This window comes from Bacillus rossius, chromosome 10 (genome assembly GCF_032445375.1).
Source record: "Bacillus rossius redtenbacheri isolate Brsri chromosome 10, Brsri_v3, whole genome shotgun sequence".
NCBI lineage: Eukaryota > Metazoa > Arthropoda > Insecta > Phasmatodea > Bacillidae > Bacillus > Bacillus rossius.
In genome coordinates, this window is record NC_086337.1 from 54,899,406 (window position 1) to 54,918,911 (window position 19,506).

Sequence of the window (19,506 nt, forward strand, 5' to 3'; positions counted from 1 at the left end):
CTGTGAATTACCTAATCTTAATTGCTCTGCTCTCTTGCATTTCACTTTTCTGCAAACATTTTTTCACCAGATTTTTATTACATTTATCCAATAAATAACGATAAAAAATATGCCTTTAATAATTTATAAAGAAAAGAAATATTTATGTTAAAAAAAAATTAAAAAATATTTACTCAACTTTCTAGTTAGCATCAGCAAAAGTCTGTGTTGAGTGTGGTCACAAAAAATACTTTGTCGAAAATAAAATGTGTTCTAATCCTAAAATACATAAAAATTATACAAAACGTAGCCAAATGCACTGGGATGTTTAACGCTGAAATGGATCACTAATTCATAGAGAATGAGCACTACAGCTAAATTATATTAAATACATTTTTAATGAATAAAAACAAGATAAGCAAATATCCCTCTGAAACAACTCTTATATTTACAAACTGTACACAGAATAATTTATCATAGAAATGTTCCATGTGAGCAGGAACAAGCGAGCACCGGTGTGGGGCGTCAGGCCGCGGCGAGGGGGGCCGGGGGCAGGCCCGCCCACACTCCGTCCCCGGTGAAGTGGTGCTCGCGCTCCAGGAAGTACAGGCACAGAGCCAGCTGCTGGGACCGGGACGGCTCCGAGCCCCCCGTCGCGGTCAGGAACACGTCTGCTCGCAGCTCGGGACGCTGCCCCAGGCCCTCCAGCTCGGCTAGCACCCGCTCCCTGCGGGCACGCCCCTGGACGTTCATTCCGTACTACGCCTGCACTGCGCAATTACCATGTTTCATCGCATAACCATTGCTTTTTTCAATGCTAAAATCTAATTTGAAAAGAAGGGGTGTCACTTTCATAAACTTGCATACACTGTTGAGGTTAACGTTTTTATAACATCGTTTTTACATTTGCACGGAAATTACATTTAATTAAAAAAGCAGGGTTTACAAAACCAAGCCAAAACAATTAAAATTAACTAGCCATTCGACAAACACTTATTTTGTATCGACTTATTAAAATCCAGAAAACAGTGACTCAAAAATAGAGGAGGAACTAAAGTGGTGTACCCACAACTAACGTCGTAGTACACACTAACCATGAAAGAGCCTGGCAGTTAAATAAGTAAACTGTAATATTCTAACCAACAATGGATTTCAACTTAAATGAAAACACGATTTCGTACCGGAAACAAAGTTTTTGAGCAACGTCTTACATGGAAAAAAATCAGAAAGTACATTATTATGGAGAAAATAACGGGACCGAAAATTTGATGATTGTGTGATAATGTGTTAAATGATTTTTTTCCTGTAATTACAGTAATCTTTCATTGTAACTTAACTACCTAAATGCAACTTGAAAACTGTCCTGTGATCTTTGGCAAGACACGTTTACTACCTCCACAAAGTGCTCAGAACCTAACAGCAAGATAAAAAACTTTGTTCATGCTATTTTTACGTGAGAATTGTTTTTTCTATGATTTGATGCCTTAAAATAACAGTGCAAAATTATGTGATAAAACATGGTAGCTGATATTTTGTTAACTCTCTTTGAACCCATCAGAATGAAATAATTCACTTGTTTATTTTGCAAACACCAAAAAAAAAAAAAAATTAGTAACAATAAATGAAATTAGTTGACATCAAAAAAAATCTTTGATATGCCCTTTACCTTTTGAAGAAATTATAAATACAGTGAAAGGTTTTTAATCCGGCATTCTACGGTTAAGTGCATTCTTTAATCCGGCACCAATCGGGCCACTCGCATTCAGAACTTCTCGGGTGGATTCCGTCTGTTGACCCGGGCAGGAGGGGGGGGGTTAGGGGTTCAACACCCCCCCCCCCCACCTTTAGCACCAAATCTTTAATTAATTTCTTATTCATCACTCGAACAAATTTCATATTAAAATTAATAAAATTTGTACCATTACAATATTTAAATTTAAGTACCGAAAACTGCTAAAATAGCACTATTTTACACCTTAAAATCCTAATTTTCCCGGGGGGAGGACCCCACGAACCCCCCCCCCCCCCCCCCGCTTTAATACCAGGGGGAAGGGGGAGGGCATGCTTCTTAACACCCCCCATACACAAATCCTGGCTACGCCACTGGACCCGGGTCACCAGGTCACATTGCTGCCTCAAGAGTGTACTTGTCGCTGTAAGTGTTCACTGGAGTCGCGTGTGTCTCGAGGGAAGCGCGCTCACCGCGAGTACAGCAGGAGGTGCACGTTGCGCAGCACGTCGCGGGGGCAGAAGCCCCGGCCCAGCAGCAGCTCGCAGGTCTGCCGGATGGTCTCGAGGGGCACGTGGTACCAGTAGGGGTGGCGGCGAAGGCGCGCCCGCGCGTCCTCCCCGTCGCAGCCCAGCGCGCGGCTCAGGTAGTGCACCGCGTCCACCCCGCGCGTGCGGTCCGCCCCGTCCCGGGTGTACCTGCCGGGCCCGCACACCGACGCCTCGCAGCTCAGAGGCCCAATGCACCTTCAACTCAGGCTGGCGATAGATTGGAAACAGTAGTTCCTTGGCTTAACATTGTGATGTACATAGTGTTCAACAGGGACGTCGGAACTTTTTCATGAGTGGGGGGGCGAAAAGATGTATCACACTTACCTCAGTCATAGAGCGGGGGGCCCGGAAAAATTTGGAATTTTAGATGCAAAATTGTGCTATTTAATGAGTTTCCGAACCAAAATATTAAATATGCCATTCCAAGAATTTGATGACGTAGTATGTATCAAATACTACTGACAGTAGATGTAGTACAATTTAAATAAAATACCATCTTGGAAATCACAATCATTTAAAAGTATATTGACAATCATAAATTTGATTTTCTAATCAATGTGATCACCAATGCAACGTTTGTAACTACTGGTTGAGAAAAATAGAAAAATACTACTAGGACCAAACATTTACTCTGGGAAAAGGAGGGGGGCGAAATGCTACTCTCCCCCCCCCCCCCCATGCATAACAGCACGGGGGCCACTCACCCCTGCTGCCCCCCCTGTTCCGACGTCCCTGGTGTTCAAAATATGTTTCCTAATGGCACTGTCCGCAAACAAATGTCACAGTCGACGTGCAAGTGCAGTGAGGAACCGCACAGGGCTTCCCCCAGGCGTTGCACTCACCCCTCGAAGCGCGCCTGCGTGCCGCACAGCACGTGCAAGCTCGCGCAGCGCACCCGCAAGTCCTGCAGCGTGTCGAGACGCTTGCGCGCCTTGCGGATGTACTGCACGAGACGCAGCACGCGCGGGTGGCCCTGCAGCCCGCTCAGCCCCGGCTGCGTGCGGATCTGCTCCAGGCGCGCGCGCACGCTCTCGCTGCCCAGCGTGAACACCTCCGGGTTGCGCCGCACGGACTCGTCCTTGATGCCGAACTCCTGTGTGCACACCGCTCCTCCTCGCCAACCACACGCACTGGCTTGAATCCACCAGCCAACACTGCTGCAAACTCAGGCACTGATTTCGTGATCTTACATTTTGGCACTTTTGTGATGAGGCGTGTGATCAAACGTATGAATTCTGAGCTACTTATTTCACTAACTTCACCATCTAATACATTTGTTAAGTATGCACTGTGCCTTAAATATTATAATGGCTTTTGGTCACCATTTGCATTATAACTGTGTTTGCTTGCTTTGAGCATAAAACATTAAATCTAAGACAATGAAACTCTATAGAAGAACAAAAAAAGGCCACTGTGTCGGCCTGTCCGTCGGCACGAGAGAGTCAGGGACACGCTCGGACAGCCGGCGCCGGACGCCGGAGGAGACCTGGGGAGCGCACCGACGCACCTCGAGGTAGCGCAGGGTCGTCAGCAGCGTGTCGGTGGGCGTCATCACTATCTTGGGGTGCAGCAGCACTATGTCCTTGAACGGCACGCCCCGGATGTGGGGCACCTCGCGCAGTGTGCGCAGAGTGTTGTCCGGGTGGCTGTGGATCAGGTAGCCGTTATTCTTGATCTGCGACAGAACACACAGCACGATCGCACCACATCCTCCCCGCCGGGTGGCAGACTTCTCGACCGTCCCATTAACAGACAATTTTCTGGAAAAAATATAATCATAAATAATTTTTTCCAGAATTTTCCTTTTTTCCATTACCACCTTAGATACACATAATTTAAGATAGGTTGATATATGTTATATAGTAATTTATTTCTGCAGTCTGGTACATACTGTTGAAACAAAAATACATATTTTATATCTATCAGCTGGTAGAGGGTAGCATGGGTCCTACGTCCTACGCAACTCTTAAATGTTAAGTGATCCGTTATGTAATAAAGAGAGACAAAATGTACTTTTTATTTGTTTCTTTTTATTACTGGAAAATTTTTCCAAAATCCTTTTCTGGAGAAATAACATCTCTAGTCACTGTGACGAGGAGCTAGAGTGATGGACGCTCACAAGCTGCCAGGGTTAGATCACGAGGCTGGCATCCAGCAGTGTGTCGTACTGTCACATCAGTCAATATAAATATGTATCATATCATTTCCTGAGCTTTAAATGGATTTCGGTACACAAGACTGCATACTGTCAAATGCACATAATTAAAAATGAGTAATCCTGTTCGACTCAACTGACTGACTGGATCCAACAAATGTTTTTATGATTTGAAGATTGTTTATAAAAATATAGATAAATGTGGTTTTTCTGAGATCTTAAGAGAACTCACAAATGAACTAAAATGTACATGAAATGGGTTAGTAAAGGTAAAAAAAAACTGTAATAAATAAATAAAGCAAAAAAATTAATAGCATTTGATTCATCTTTAATTAGGTATTTTTTTCCAGAGTTCGGTACAAAAAAAAAAAAAGGCATTTCTTTGTAAAACAATAATTCTTACACCAAGGGGAGGATTTTAATGAATTTGAATGTGAATGTTTCCCTAGAGATAGATAATTTACGTGTTAATGTAACTGGTAACTATTTTTTTTTTTACTGAATAACTAAAACATAGTTACTAGATACATTACACACACACATTCTCTATCTTCTGTTGAATGCAACGCAACCACATCGGAAGCACCGAGGCACAGCGCTGAAGGCACCGCGCGACAGAGAGCAGCGCACCTTGTCGCGCGAGAAGCCCAGCTCGTCCTGCAGGACGGCGAGCGTGCGGCTGATGAGGCGCAGGCTCTTGTTCCTGACGCGCGTGTACGTCCTCATGACGCGCTCCAGCTCGTGGGGCGCCAGCGCCAGGCGCCACGCCAGGTAGTGCCGCAGCACCGCCACCTGGGTGGCCGCGAGGGTGGCGTCCTCGCCCGGGGAGGCCAGGGGCCCCGGCCCGTCCCCCAGGTGCGACAACATGCTGCTCGCCACGTCCACGTGCGGCGGGATCAGCCCGTACGCCTTCAGGAGCGTCACGCGCATGCGCGCCAGCACCAGGTAGCTGCGGCACACACGGCGTCGCTTGCTGCTTGCGGAACAACACATCTGAACAAGTAATTTTTTTTGACGATTGAAGTTCAGTTTTCATGAATCTGGATCGTTTTTAAAACCTTGTTTTAGACACTAGTTTTATCTTTAGGTATGAGTAATAGACGTTATGAACCATATTTCTCGTTTTCAAACTAATGCTTTTTTAAAATATGTTTATTTTATCACAATCTTCACTCCTTTGTTCTGATTACAGTAACTTGGGAGGTGGAGTGTCACTTGCGTCGCGCCCCCAAGACAGTTCTTGCGCTTGCTGAGCAATATATATATCCAGCCACAACTTATTACAGTCACTCTGAAAAGGAAGTGCTTGCCGAGCTGACACGTTGCGGGAGCCGGTGCTGACCTGACGACGCAGCGAGGCGTGACCTTGGGGGCTCCCGCCTCCTGCAGCAGCAAGGTGCGGTGCTGGATGGTCGCCGGCTTCACCAGCACCACCTCGGGGCACGCCTGCACCTCGCCCAGCGTGAACCCCAGACCCTGCAACGCACGGCCGTCGTTATACACTGCCTCTCTGTCCTTTACCCGCCCCACCTCTTAGTTTACCTGCCGTAGTCAGTCCCTGAACAGAGTTACTTAGCTCAGAGCAGGGGCGTAGCCAGGGGGGGAGGTTAGAGGTTCAAACCCCCCCCCCCCCCCCCCCCTTTTTAGCACCAAATCTTTAATTAATTTCTTATTCATCACTCAAACAAATTTCATATTAAAACTAATAAAATTTTTACCAATACAATATTTAAATTTAAGTACCGAAAACTGCTAAAGTAGCACTATTTTACACCTTAAAATCCAAAATTTTCCTGGGGGAGGACCCCTGGACCACCCGCTTTAATACGAGGGGGGGGGGGGGGGAGGGGGGCCATGCTTCTTAACACCCCTCCATACACAAATCCTGGCTACGCCACTGGCTCAGAGCCACAGCTGACGTGTCCCAGGAGTCGTGGCAGAACGTTAGCTTGTATTTGATTGCCTGTGTGAGTATGTGGTTGTTATGCTAACTATTATAACTTCTGATGTTGCTAACGTCTTGTCCAAATTCTCTTTTCAGCACACTACCCTAAAAATTATTGTATTGGTTAGATGTTGCTTTTTTTTTCCTTCTGGCCATAAATTTGTATAGGTCGTATTTTATTTGATTTTTGCCATGATTAACCTTTGCGTGCCATCTAGACTGTTACCTGGTTCTTTCATAAAGGGCTTTTTTCCTTTAGGGATGTTCGTCCCTCTGCCAATATTAAAAGTAATTGAGGGTACAAATTCATATCTTGATCTCGTGAGGCAACGGTGGAGCACATTGGAGCTATGCCAAGTGTAATCAATCCGTTGGGCCGCAAGTGCATGTTGCTATATATTCTTCTATAATGTGTTTACGTGTTATTTTGTGGGCTAAACCTAATTGTTTCCTTTCAGAATCTAGTTAGTGTAGTGACACAACTCTATATGCCTATATAACTCTATATATCTTGTGGTTATTAACTATGATGTTTGATTTATGCATTGCAAACATAATAATATACCAAACTGCAGTACTTATGTGTTCCTAAGAAAATAATAAAATCATTTTCCACAATTAGCTCTGAAGACTATAACACTAAGTCTCAATGTACTCGGAATGGGCGCCCTGTATTAAAGAAACATGAATAATTATCTCAGATAATACAGTAGCAACATTAATAATTACGTATTTTTAGCGTTATTTCTTGAACAACGTATTTTCCATTCAGTGGTTCACAAAGGGATTTCTAACAGAACATACAACATATTAAGTTGTAAATGGATACAACTTTTGTCAGAAAAACTAATGATTCCAAGAGTTGCACGATTCTTTCATTACCAAAAATACAATTGCAAGTAGACAATTCTTCAATTGTTAATCCCAAAATATGTTATAAAAAATGTATTCTTAATAAATACAATTGCATGCTCTGGTTAAACTCAATACTTGAAGAGCAGGACTGCTGAGTCTAAATTACTCAAAATTATGTGAACAGGTAAATTAAACAGTGTGTGATTCAACACGTAAGATAAACTAATCTCATCAGGTTAAATAGTTATTGGAATTAGTTGGCAACAATTAGTATCAAAATAATTTTATTCAACCAAGAAGTTAACAAATTACAAATTCATTAGAACTAAATGACATGAATTTAATTAAGCTTGGACTTCAGCACAGTGGTGCGATATTACCTTTAAGAAACGGACAGTACACTTAGCGTTGGGATATCGAAAAGAACTATTCGACGCTCCTGAAGAATTATCAATGTATCATACAGTTTCCAGTGTAAATTAGCACTCGTCATGCACCATGATGCTATTCTGGTTCCTGAGTTTTCTGCTGGTGACTCGACGAACGTGTTCCGAAGTTGGATTCGGCTGTAGATGGATCTCGGAATCCCTCGCTCCCACTCAAAGGAGAGGGGAGTGAAGGGAACCAACAACGGGAGCTCACTGGGAGTGCATGCACGTGAGGAGCCAGCACATCTGGTGGGGCGGCACAGTCTCACTCTCACCAACAACATGTCCAGTGCTTTGTCGAGCCGCTCCGGGGAGACATCTGGCTGGGACTTCTGCCCCTTCACGAATTCTTCAGCCTGGGCGACCGGCAGCCCTGCAAGAAAGCCCCCACCACCACCACCACTCAGGACCAACCACAGAGCAAAGAATCCTATGTAAGGTCCTACGCCTTCCCTGAATTACAAGTTAACATTACATTTTAAAAATTTTGAGTGGATAAATGATGGGTACTAATATCATACTTATAGTGTCACCCACATGTTCTTCACTACTGAAATCCACAACTAGCTGGTGGGATTAAACATAACCGTTCACAAGTTTTGTAACACTACTCACCTAATTTATTTATTAAAAAATTTATCTGAACGTGGGCTACACCACTATTGATGTTTGAACTAGTGCGAGAAGATGTATATAAGCATCTACAAGCGTCACGAAAATGTCCGGGACCTACAAACAACCATCTGCAATACCTCGCAAACATTACAACTTTACATTCGTCTTCACACGTTCCCACTATATTTTAACTGTATACAAACACAAAACAGCTGTACGTGCCAAACAAACGTGACTCTAATACGATGTTGCCACACCTACACACTAAAATATCGAGAAATTAATATAGCAAGCTCGTGATAGAAAATATATAATTTTATTGAAACTATGTTGTATATAATAATTAGATAAACAAAGTTTCATTTCACTACGCATTCATCGATCCAAAAGTAGCAGTTAACGGTATCGTCAAATTACCACGTCACGTGCACGTTGGATAACCTGCGGGAAAAAAAAGGGTAGGCAACATGTCAACGTAGTTTATGTTGTGCACCGCGATGGGGGGATTTAATCTTCTTCTTATGTAAGAAGTCTAGTACGTTCCTTGTAACAGGGTAGTGACGTGTGCTGGCAAGGCGGTGGCGTCCAGCTATTGTTGAGTCCGGGGCCGGGGAGTTGGCAGCGCCGGGCAGGGCACGTGAGCGGGGGGAGCGGTTGGCAGCGCCGGGAAGGGCACGGTGAGCGGGGGAGCAGTTGGCAGTGCCGGGCAGGGCACGCAGAGCGGGGGAGCGAGCATGACGATAGCGGAGCTGGTGGCGGGGTTGTCGGACAACCCGTACTTCGGCGCGGGCTTCGGGCTGTTCGGGCTGGGCGCGGGCGCCGCGGTGCTGCGCAAGGGCCTGCAGGGGGCCGTGGTGCTGCTGCGCCGGCGCTACATGATCACGCTGGAGGTGCCGTGCCGCGACAAGAGCTTCCAGTGGCTGCTGCAGTGGATCACGGAGCGGGGAGCGCGCCACACGCAGCACCTCAGCGTGGAGACGAGCTTCGAGCAGCGCGACACGGGGCACGTGACCACCAAGTACGACTTCATCCCCAGCGTCGGCACGCACTTCTTCAGGTACCCCCGACCCTGCTCCCCTGTGCAGGTTAACTCACAGAACATGTCTTCCGGAGCGGAGACTGAGCAGGATATTCGTGTTGCAGCTACGGTGGCACGTGGATCCGCGTGGAGCGCGTCAGGGAGCAGCAGACACTGGACCTGCACATGGGCGTGCCGTACGAGACTGTCACCATGACTGCTTTCGGGCGCGACAAAGCGCTCTACTTCCGCATTCTGGAGGAAGGTGAGGGATTTTTTTTTTTTTCGTATGTAACGTAACTTAAAGCTATGAGAGTCTCTGACCCCAAGGCTTGTGTGGGTCGCCGGCCCCATTGCTCACTAAACACCTGTTGGTGAAGACCGTACCAACTAACGACATCCTTGAGCGCTCTCTTCTCCACGTAGGTAGTTGGTTCCGAAGTAGGTTTGGCGGAGAACTACCTACTGAATAAAACAGTTGTTTTGGTGGGCGTGGTTTTATCCACAGGAGTATCAAGTGATACCCCTTAATCAAGCTGGTTTTATTAATCAGTATTTTACATTTGTGGGTTTTTTGATTCATCTGTGTTTTTATAGATTGATCAGAATATTTAGGTACCAAAAGTCTTGTTTAATTCAATAGGAGCTTACTTCAGTTAACTAGATAACACTGATTTTTTTACATAATTACTGCCAAATTTTGTGTAACAAGTTTTAGTAAAACATTATTTTATTGCAAGTTTCATTACCACTCTATTCAATAACTCTGTTAATGTTTTAACAAGTATTTATTATGTTTTTAATTGAATGATTAAATACAATTTCGTAACAGCATAGAAATGATGATAATATACCTATGTATTTAAAATTATAGTGCACTGTAGTTATCAACACTTCATTAATGGCAGTACATAGGTAATATAAGTAAACAATAAATATCAAAATTTATTTCTAATTACATTAAAAAAAAACAGGTGTTTTATTTAAGTATACAAATCAGGAATAGTTTAACAAGCATTGAAACATTATTTAAAAAAAAAAAAAAAACATCAAAACTCATGGAATCGGAATTGAAGTCAAAGAATATAATTCCAAATATAGGAATCCAAACTGGAATAGAAATCTGCATATTTTTGGAATCGACCAGCACAAGTTGGCAGCCCTGGATGTTGTGTATAAGAAGGATTTAGAGCAGCTGTAAGCAACCGTGACTGATAGAGGCGGGAATGCAGTGTACTTTGTTGTGGAATAGGGGAGTGTGTTGTGTTGGCAGCATGGAAGTGTGTAGTGTGTTGTGTTGGTAGCATGGAAGAGTGGAGAGTGTTGTGTTGACAGTGCAAGAGAGGGGAGAGTGTTATGTTGGAAGCATGGGCGAGTGTAGAGTGTTATGTTGGCAGTGGAGGAAAATGTAGTGTTGTATTGATAGGGGGGAAAGTGTGGAGTGTTGTGTTGACAGTGGGGGAAAGTGTAGAGAGTTGTTTTGGCAGTGGGGGAGAGTGTAGAGTGTTGTGTTGGCAGTGGAGGAAAGTGTAGAGTGTTGTGTTGGCAGTGGGGGAGAGTGTAGAGTGTTGTGTTGGCAGTGGGGGAGAGTGTAGAGTGTTGTGTTGGCAGTGGGGGAGAGTGTAGAGTGTTGTGTTGGCAGTGGGGGAGAGTGTAGAGTGTTGTGTTGGCAGTGGGGGAGAGTGTAGAGTGTTGTGTTGGCAGTGGGGGAAAGTAGAGTGTTGTGTTGGCAGCGCGGGAGAGTGGATAGTGTTGTGTTGGCAGCACTGGAGAGTGTAGTGTTTTGTGTTGGCAGCGCGGGAGAGTGTAGAGTGTTGTGTTGGCAGCGGGGGAAAGTGTAGAGAGTTGTTTTGGCAGTGGGGGAAGAGTGTAGAGTGTTGTGTTGGCAGCGGGGGAAAGTGTAGAGTGTTGTGTTGGCAGTGGGGGAGAGTGTAGAGTGTTGTGTTGGCAGTGGGGGAAAGTAGAGTGTTGTGTTGGCAGCACGGGAGAGTGGAGGATGTTGTGTTGGCAGTGGGGGAAAGTAGAGTGTTGTGTTGGCAGCGCGGGAGAGTGGATAGTGTTGCGTTTGCAGCGCGGCAGATTGCGCTGCGCAAGCACGAGGGGAAGACGGTCATGTACACGGCCATGGGCTCGGAGTGGAGGCAGTTCGGACACCCCCGTAACCGCCGGCCGCTGCGCTCCGTGGTGCTGGACGAGGGCGTGAGCGAGCGCATCCTGGCTGACGTGCAGGAGTTCATCGGCAACCCCGCTTGGTACAGCGAGAGAGGTCAGTTCCCACTGCCTCTTGTGTGGCAGTTGACGTGTTACATAGCATTTTAATATATTGGTATTTTTTAGAAGTTTTAAACATTCATTAAATGTTTTTAAACTTTAGGACTGCTTAGTGAGTCAAGGAATTTTTGAAGCTATTAATTTTTTAAAAGGAATTAAGAGTGGAAAGTTTCAAATTTTAAATGATCTCGTACAAATCCGTAATGATAGTTAATGTGTAAACTCAGGGAATGGGAGGATAATAAATGATGAACATGCAAACTGGGATACATGCTGCGTGGACAGTAAACGTTAATTCCGCGGACCGGACTTGACGCCGCCTGCGAGATCCCGAGCGGCGGGGAGTACAGGGGGTGTGCGGGCACAGGAATCCCGTACCGGCGCGGCTACCTGCTGCACGGCCCGCCGGGCTGCGGCAAGTCCTCCTACATCACGGCGCTGGCCGGCCACCTGCAGTTCGGGATCTGCATGCTGAACCTGAGCGAGCGCGGCCTCACGGACGACCGGCTCAACCACCTGCTGAACACGGCGCCCCAGCAGAGCATCCTGCTGCTGGAGGACGTGGACGCCGCCTTCGTGAGCCGCCAGAGCTCCGTCGCAGGCGAGCCTCTCCCCGTCCCAGTAGTCCCTGCTCGTGCGATCAGGGGCGCAACATCTGAAACCTTGAAGTGGGGGCAAACGGGGGGCAAAGAAAATGCTGTGTTATCAATTTATATATAATAAAATTGCTTAAATAGCACCATTTTCCACCTTGAAATACAAATTTTCCCGGGGGGAGGACCCCCCGGGCCCCCCGCTTATTAGGGGGGATCGATGATTCTTTATAAAAAGGTATATTGCCCCCCCCCCCCCCCCTTGGAAAATTTAGTTGTTGCGCCCCTGCGTGTGATGATCTATAATAAGCATGTCTCACTTTCTGGAACAAGTAAAATGATTCTGTTACGTTTTTTCTGTGTTTGAAAAATGCCTAAGGTCATTATGTAAAAGTGAGCGAATCGTAACATTTGCAAGATTAAAAAAAAAAGTAATTATTTTCCAATTGATTTTTTTATTAAATTTTATATAAAGTTCATGCAAAATAAATTTCTTTCAATGAATTTAGTATTTGAATGATAAGGTATTGTCATTAGAGTCAAGTATTTCATTGAAAATGCTTATTAATTTCATTATTTTAACTGTATTGCAGTGCTTTGTGGTGTATTACTTGAATTTTAATGTCATATGGTGTATTGTAGTGTTCAGTTTTATCGCAGTAAACCATATGATCTTGTCCCTAGTGATCTGTATAAGTCGAGATGTCTAGTTGTGTTACAGTCAAGTTATGCCATGATTACAAAGAGTAATGTTTCTGTGAAGTAGGTAACAATTTGGTTAGTACAGTAGAGTTTGCATTAGTCGAGTTAATGTGGACTGTGGTATCCTCAGATCAGCTAAACCTTGGATAACACAGGTATATCAAGGAAACTGTTTTGGTTTTCAGTTGGCCCATTGCCGTCAGTTTTCAGGGTGATTTTTTCAGCTTTTCGTGGGTGTTGATTCTTTTGCTTTACTCCAGGATTCACTTAACCAGTAAATAACATGTTTGAGGTTAAATTATTTCAGCCTTTTGACAACGATTAGATAATTTTTTAGGTCCACAAGCAAATGTTGCCAGTAATGGCGCTTTAGTTTGGCTCGGATAATGCAAAACCTCGGTTAGTCAAAGCTTGGCTGATCAAGACTGCACTGTACGTAGAAATCTCAGTTGAGTGAAGTGACAAAATCGCTGTACTTTCACGTTTGTTTCGTGGAAGTTGAGCCGCGAGCGTTGATCGGGTGTGGAGGTGAGGCGTGCGTGCTGTGTTGTGCAGACAAGGCAGCGTTCGACGGGCTGAACCGAGTCACCTTCAGCGGGCTGCTCAACTGCCTGGACGGCGTGGCGTCGACCGAGGCACGCGTCCTCTTCATGACCACCAACTACTTGGACAGGTGAGCGCGCTGTCGCCGCGCTGTGGCGGCCATGGGAGGCGGACCAACCGAGTCCAGCTCGTGCGAGGGAGACATAGCCCGGACGTAGCTCCGTGCTCTCAGTCGAGGGTGTTAATGCCGATACTGCTATAGCGTGTCTCATCCTTAGAGTGCAGTGTGCATTTTAGTGGACATTTTACTCTCTCTTACCAATCCACCATATCTGCTATTAGCGCTGTCCTTGTTTCAGTGTGCTCTGTTGCCAGATGTATGCAAAGAGCACAACAGTTTTAGACACAACTGTATAATTAAAAAAAAAAATATTAATTTAAATATATTAAATATTTTATTTCTTTTTAAGAGTAAAATTTGGAACAAGTTTTTTGGAAATTCAGTTTCTTGTTGCATTTCATCAAGAGCATCATCTGATAATATTCAATTCTGTTTTCTAAGAAAATTTATCAAAAAGAAGCCATCTTGGTTTCAACCATTTTTGTCTACAATTTTTTTTAATACTTTTCAGTATTAAAAATTTGAGCTCTGCTCAACCATAAAAATTAAGTAAGGGAATGCCTTGTTTGTTAATAATAGTGACGGACTGCTACAAATAGTTTCTTCTGTGAAATAATAATTAGTGCTAAGAATTGGTAATTTTTCTTTAATAATATACCTATACAACTTTGTCACTACCAAAACACACTATTTTAAGGTTTTAAAAAAAGATCAACAAATTGGTAAAATTTAAAATATACCAAAACCTATCATAGTTATTGATAGTATACGGAATAATAATGTCGATGTTAGCAAGCTGTGTATTATCAGTTGGGTGACTGACAGTGTGGTGCAATCCAAGAGTGAGACAGACTAGGATTGTTAATTGCACTTGATGCTGTGACTTGACCCACCGTGCAAAGACTGCCTCCGCGCAGCAGGAAACAGCCCTGGCTCGGGGAAGAGGGAGGTCTCCCCAGTTAGAGGGTTGACGGAGGGGGAGCAGGCAGGCAAGAACTGCACCAAGGGCAGTTTCTTGTTGGCAGCGAGGGATCAGGAGCACAGTTTCGAGCTACAACCACTTAACACAACAAATGTATTTAACCACTCACTATTATTTGATTCATCATATTTTGCTTTCCACCCCTCTTTTAGATTTTTTTTTGTCAAGTAAAGCAAGGGTGAATGTTAATTACTCAGTTTCCCCCTGTCATTCTGCTTATGTGTGTTTTGAAGTAAAATGGCGTGTAATTTTCTGGGGTAGGGATCTGTTCCTCGGTTGAATGTTCCGCTTCATCTTTGAGGAAAGATATGTTTAGTTTCTAGAAACATTATTTGTAAGAATTACAAATAGTTATTTTCTTATAAGAAATTTTTTTTTTTTTGCAGTTTTAATGAATTCTAGACTATCTGTAGTGACAATTATTATTTATTTCCAAAAAAAAAAAAAAAATTGTATAAATATTACCTAAACTTCTTTGCATTGAGCAAATGTAGGCATTTGTTGATCAATTAAGTTCATTAGATAATAAAAATTTTAATTCGATTGAAGTTATACATACTGTACCAATCATATTTATAATATCACTCCAGTCCTTGTTTGTTAAATCTTGAAACATGATCAACAATTATATTAAGTACCCATTATTTTTATTTGTATATATTTGGTTTGGAGTCCAACCAGTGATCTGTGGAGGTCCGTCGTTATGCCAGACGTCTAGCTGAAGAGGGGGCAGTCCAGCTAACAGGACAGTAAAACAGGACGCCACTGGATTCCGACTTACCACCTGTTATTCCCCTCCACTCATACTGGTTATTGTGATTTTAATGTTAAACATTTTTCTTATTGGAAGAGACCCGGAGTGGTCGAATGGTCTGACCTCTCGTCTTCCATTATTTCTTGCGGGATCAAACCCACATAAGTGGGAAATGTGGCAGACGTTGCCAGAGGCCAGTGGGTTTTCTCAGTGTTCTTTTCGTTTCCCGAGCCATTCATTCCATCAATTCTCCATCACCATCTCATCACTGGTCCTCATCTGTGATGACCTCGATGCGTCCAAGACATAATGCCATAAGCCACTCCACTCTCACTGTGGTAGCTTCCGTTAACGTGCCTGCGGCATGACATCATTGAAAAAATCTGTTGGCTCGCACACAATGTTAAGACTTTTCCTCGACTCGACTGTGTATTTTCATAAAAAAAACGTAAACTGGTGCAAGCACAGCAAATCTGCCACTGTTCCATTGTCCAATGATTGTGTCATTCAAGTGTATTTAAATTTGATGGTTATACGAAATGAACCTTTACTAAACCATCAATTTACCAATAAAACATTTGTTATCTTGGAATTATAAGGAAGTGGCATTAAATAACAGGCGGTTTTAGTGACTTCAACTAAACTGCGTTGGAAAATCTTGGATTTTATGAATTTTTTGGGGATTTAGTGACTTCCAGGATCAATTTCACTACCCGAGAAGTCCCAAGTAGTATGGTGGGTGGTGTGACTGGCTTCCTCCTGCGAGCATGATGTTAGGAGCGGCGTGTGGCGCCACAGGCTGGACCCAGCGCTGATCCGGCCCGGGCGCGTGGACGTGAAGGAGCACATCGGGGCGTGCAGTCGGCACCAGCTGCAGGTCATGTTCCTGCGCTTCTACCCGGGGGAGCGGCACGCACACCTGGCCGCCTGCTTCGCGCAGAGCGCCGCCGCCAGCGGACGCTCCGTCACCCCCGCGCAGGTGCAGGGACACTTCCTCTGCCACAAGGACGACCCCGGCGCGGCGCTGGCCAGCGCGGACAGGCTGTGGTCGCAGACGTGAAGCCTGGCCGGCCCCTTACAGGCGTAGTGCCGGCACCTCGCGGTCGTAACAAGCTCTGTCGCTGGCCGACATCTTTCATAGTCGAACTTGAAACTGGACGTCGTCTCGCACGTCAAGCGTAACTTGAATCGAAAGTTGAAACAGAACAGAAATTCATTACACCTTTTCAAAGTCTTAATATTTTGTAAATACGTACTTTGAAGAATAGTTTTAAAAACTTTTAACTGCAGTATTTTTTTTTTTTTTGTAAATATGCTGAACAGGAGTGTAATGGAGTATAATGTCTTCATTATGAAGGCTTTGAAGTGGAATGTGTCTCCTTTCCGAAGACTTGCTTTCACTTAAACTAACGTATTTGAATGCTGCATTTTGACGATTAAAATAAATTGGTGAGCATTTGTGGTTTAAAAGTGATGCCTTGAGAGATGCACAATAAAACAAATTGAATTCATTTTTCTGAACAAGATACTTTGGTACAATTTGTGTCTGGAAAAAATTACATTCCTTGAATTTTTGAACACTAAAAATTACTTGTTTATTTGTGATTTGAATTGAGTTTTGGTTAATTGCTGCTTAATTCCATTACATAACATTTCACCATATAATATTGTCACCATCCATAAATGATGGTACTGCTAATTGAATTGAATTTTGTGTTTCATTCAGTCAAATAATTAAGCTCGTCATAAATTTTTGCCACTACAAATGTTCACTTTTACTGCCCTTCTTCCTGACCTATTAATTATGTATTACTTTACTAATGAAATTGAAATGACAAACTTTGTTTTGCAGGCATTTTCCGTCTATAAATAAGCGCACACAATGACGCTAATTTGTTTTAAGTGTTGCTAGAATGTCTGTTGACTACTTTAACTTTAATCCAGGTGCTATAGTCATTTTTGCTCACTTTTAACGATAAGTTACGTAGTTACGATTACATTGTGACCATTTTGTCACTTGATTGAGACTCGGTGGTTGTGGTTGTGGTTGTGGTTGTTTCGCACCGCTTAGCCCTTCTCAAGATGTGACAAATCAGTTTGTCTCAGTGAGACGACACCTGGAAGTGACGGGTCGGTGCTTGGCAGAGAATACCACGCCACCAATGCTTCTCCGAAGAGCTAGTTTAAGTTATAAACTGCTGGCTGATTCATAAATGGCATTACAGATATACTGCAGTGCAAGACATGAACTAACTAATCACTGAATGTGTGTCCCAACATGAAACACTTCTACCGCAAAGGATACAAGATGGTCGAACACCCAGCAGGAGTGATTTGATGATCACTATCAACATACCCTTTTTTATCGCATAATTGTCGCACCCATATTTTAGGCCATCCAAATTGGGATAAAAAAAACTTCTCGCGTAAACTCGTATGATGTTTTTGGTCCCGCTAGTAGATGCCGAGCACTTTGTGTAGGTATCTTTTCCGTATAAAACAATGTATTTTAAAGTAGAAATCTAATATTTATTCGGTCATTATCACTTATTTATTTAATTAACGGAAATACGAAGTTGTCTGAAGTGTAAATTTTCTTTTAAAGACTTTTTAAACGTTATTTCCTTTACATGGTTGCTACAGAAATAGAATCATAGAATTCCCTGACTTTCTTATGAAGTACATACCATAAATATTAACGTGCATATGATTAAATGTAATATAAAAATTTCAACATGAGGTAAAATAAAGTTTTTTTATTGTGTTATTTTGACGGCAGAATTGCGAATGTGTTTTTTTCCTTCGACATGGCTGGTGAGAGCTCTTCGGCCCATATTGCTGAGTTGAATACTTTTGTAGCACAAAGTGCAGTACGCAGAATTTATGTTTTTAGCAGAGGGTTTGATATGCTGAAACTGTGACTCCTTGAGCCAATTCTCCTTAAAAGTAGTTTTCTTCGACATCTCTAAGCTAAAAAAAAAGTGCATACCTATTAATATTTTCAGGTTAGGTTAAAAAGTTATTGTTTATGAATTCTTAAAAAAATATTACTACACAAATACAAAAACTATTACAAATTCACACCTAGCAATAAAACGGGCCTACTTAGAGAATTACAATAGCAGCATTACAACATGCAATACTCTTACGTTCTTACAATGTCAACTAACGATTCTGGGGGAAAACATGTTCAGTTATGCTAATTTTTATACACAATGTAAGTGTCACGCAACAGAACTCAAGGATTATAACGGTTGAAAAAAAGTAATTAATAAAATAGTTAGAAAAAATGCAAAAACATAACCGCACACAAAAGCCACATGTTTTCATATCAGCTTGGTAGTTTTCAAAATGATAATTGGTATTGCTTCTATATCAAAATGCACTTTATTTTCTTATGATCGCATCAAAAACTAACTTCACCTGAAACAATGCCTTTAAATTCACGTAATAAGCTTTGTACTCATCTTGTTCCACGAACGACGCCATGCCCCTTCTGTAGTTAACTGCATGGAACGGAACAAAACACAAAGTCTCAAGGGCAAATTAAAAAGGATCAAAACACGAACAAATGAAGGCCGGGTTCACTAGTGAACAAACGTGTGCCTGGATTGGCCAGAAGTTATGGTGGGTGGTTGTAACAGCCTATTGCAACGGACAATCGTAGATCAAGTAAAAAAAATGTTGCAGTTGCCGTGTGCCTTAAGCAGCAGCCTTTTAGCGGAGTCGTTCGGTAGCGGTACGAGCGCATCAAAACAAAGCTTTGTTTGAATTATAAGCAACTTTAAAATTTCCAGAATTCGTAGAATTTTCCCTGACATTTCCCGGAATTCCCTGACCATTTAATTTCCCTGACATTTCCCGGTTTTCTATTCCTGTAGCAACCATGCTTTATCTGATTGTCTGCGTTGCCACGGCGTACCGCTTATAAAAATGTAGCCAGCGCATCATTCATGTTTGGTTATGTTGCTTCCCGTATAGAGCGTGCGCACGTAGTCGAATATCGATATCTCGCTGATTGGATGCAACGCGTGCTCTCTGTCAGGTGCCGAGTGAACTACATTTGATAGCCAGCATTCTTTCGTGGCAAGTGTGTACTACGACAAGTGGCTTGCGTTTGCGTTAGAGTTTTGGTTTTTCTATTTAAAGTTGAAGAATGGTTTGTTTAATGAATTATTAATATAGATTGTTTGACGTGCTCTTGTATTTTTTTTTTTTTTTTTTTTTTTTTTTTTTTTTTTTTTTTTAAAAATAAACAAACGTAC

The 19,506-nt window shown here is 43.1% G+C and overlaps 2 protein-coding genes across 2 annotated transcripts; one reads left to right on the plus strand and one right to left on the minus strand.

Annotated features, from left to right (window-relative positions):
- Positions 1–358: 358 nt before the first annotated feature.
- On the minus strand, positions 359–8,626 carry LOC134536179 (transcription termination factor 5, mitochondrial). The gene is made up of 8 exons (XM_063375816.1): positions 8,258–8,626; positions 7,918–8,015; positions 5,757–5,890; positions 5,045–5,363; positions 3,767–3,934; positions 3,102–3,352; positions 2,182–2,406; positions 359–706 (listed from the first exon to the last, which is right to left on the minus strand). Exons 1-8 carry the CDS (start codon positions 8,403–8,405, stop codon positions 505–507), a joined length of 1,545 nt encoding a protein of 514 aa, XP_063231886.1. The 5' UTR covers positions 8,406–8,626; the 3' UTR covers positions 359–504.
- Positions 8,627–8,732: 106 nt separating this feature from the next.
- On the plus strand, positions 8,733–17,900 carry LOC134536182 (mitochondrial chaperone BCS1). The gene is made up of 6 exons (XM_063375821.1): positions 8,733–9,314; positions 9,401–9,540; positions 11,347–11,541; positions 11,914–12,147; positions 13,397–13,514; positions 16,040–17,900. Exons 1-6 carry the CDS (start codon positions 8,992–8,994, stop codon positions 16,299–16,301), a joined length of 1,272 nt encoding a protein of 423 aa, XP_063231891.1. The 5' UTR covers positions 8,733–8,991; the 3' UTR covers positions 16,302–17,900.
- The last annotated feature ends 1,606 nt before the right edge of the window (positions 17,901–19,506 follow it).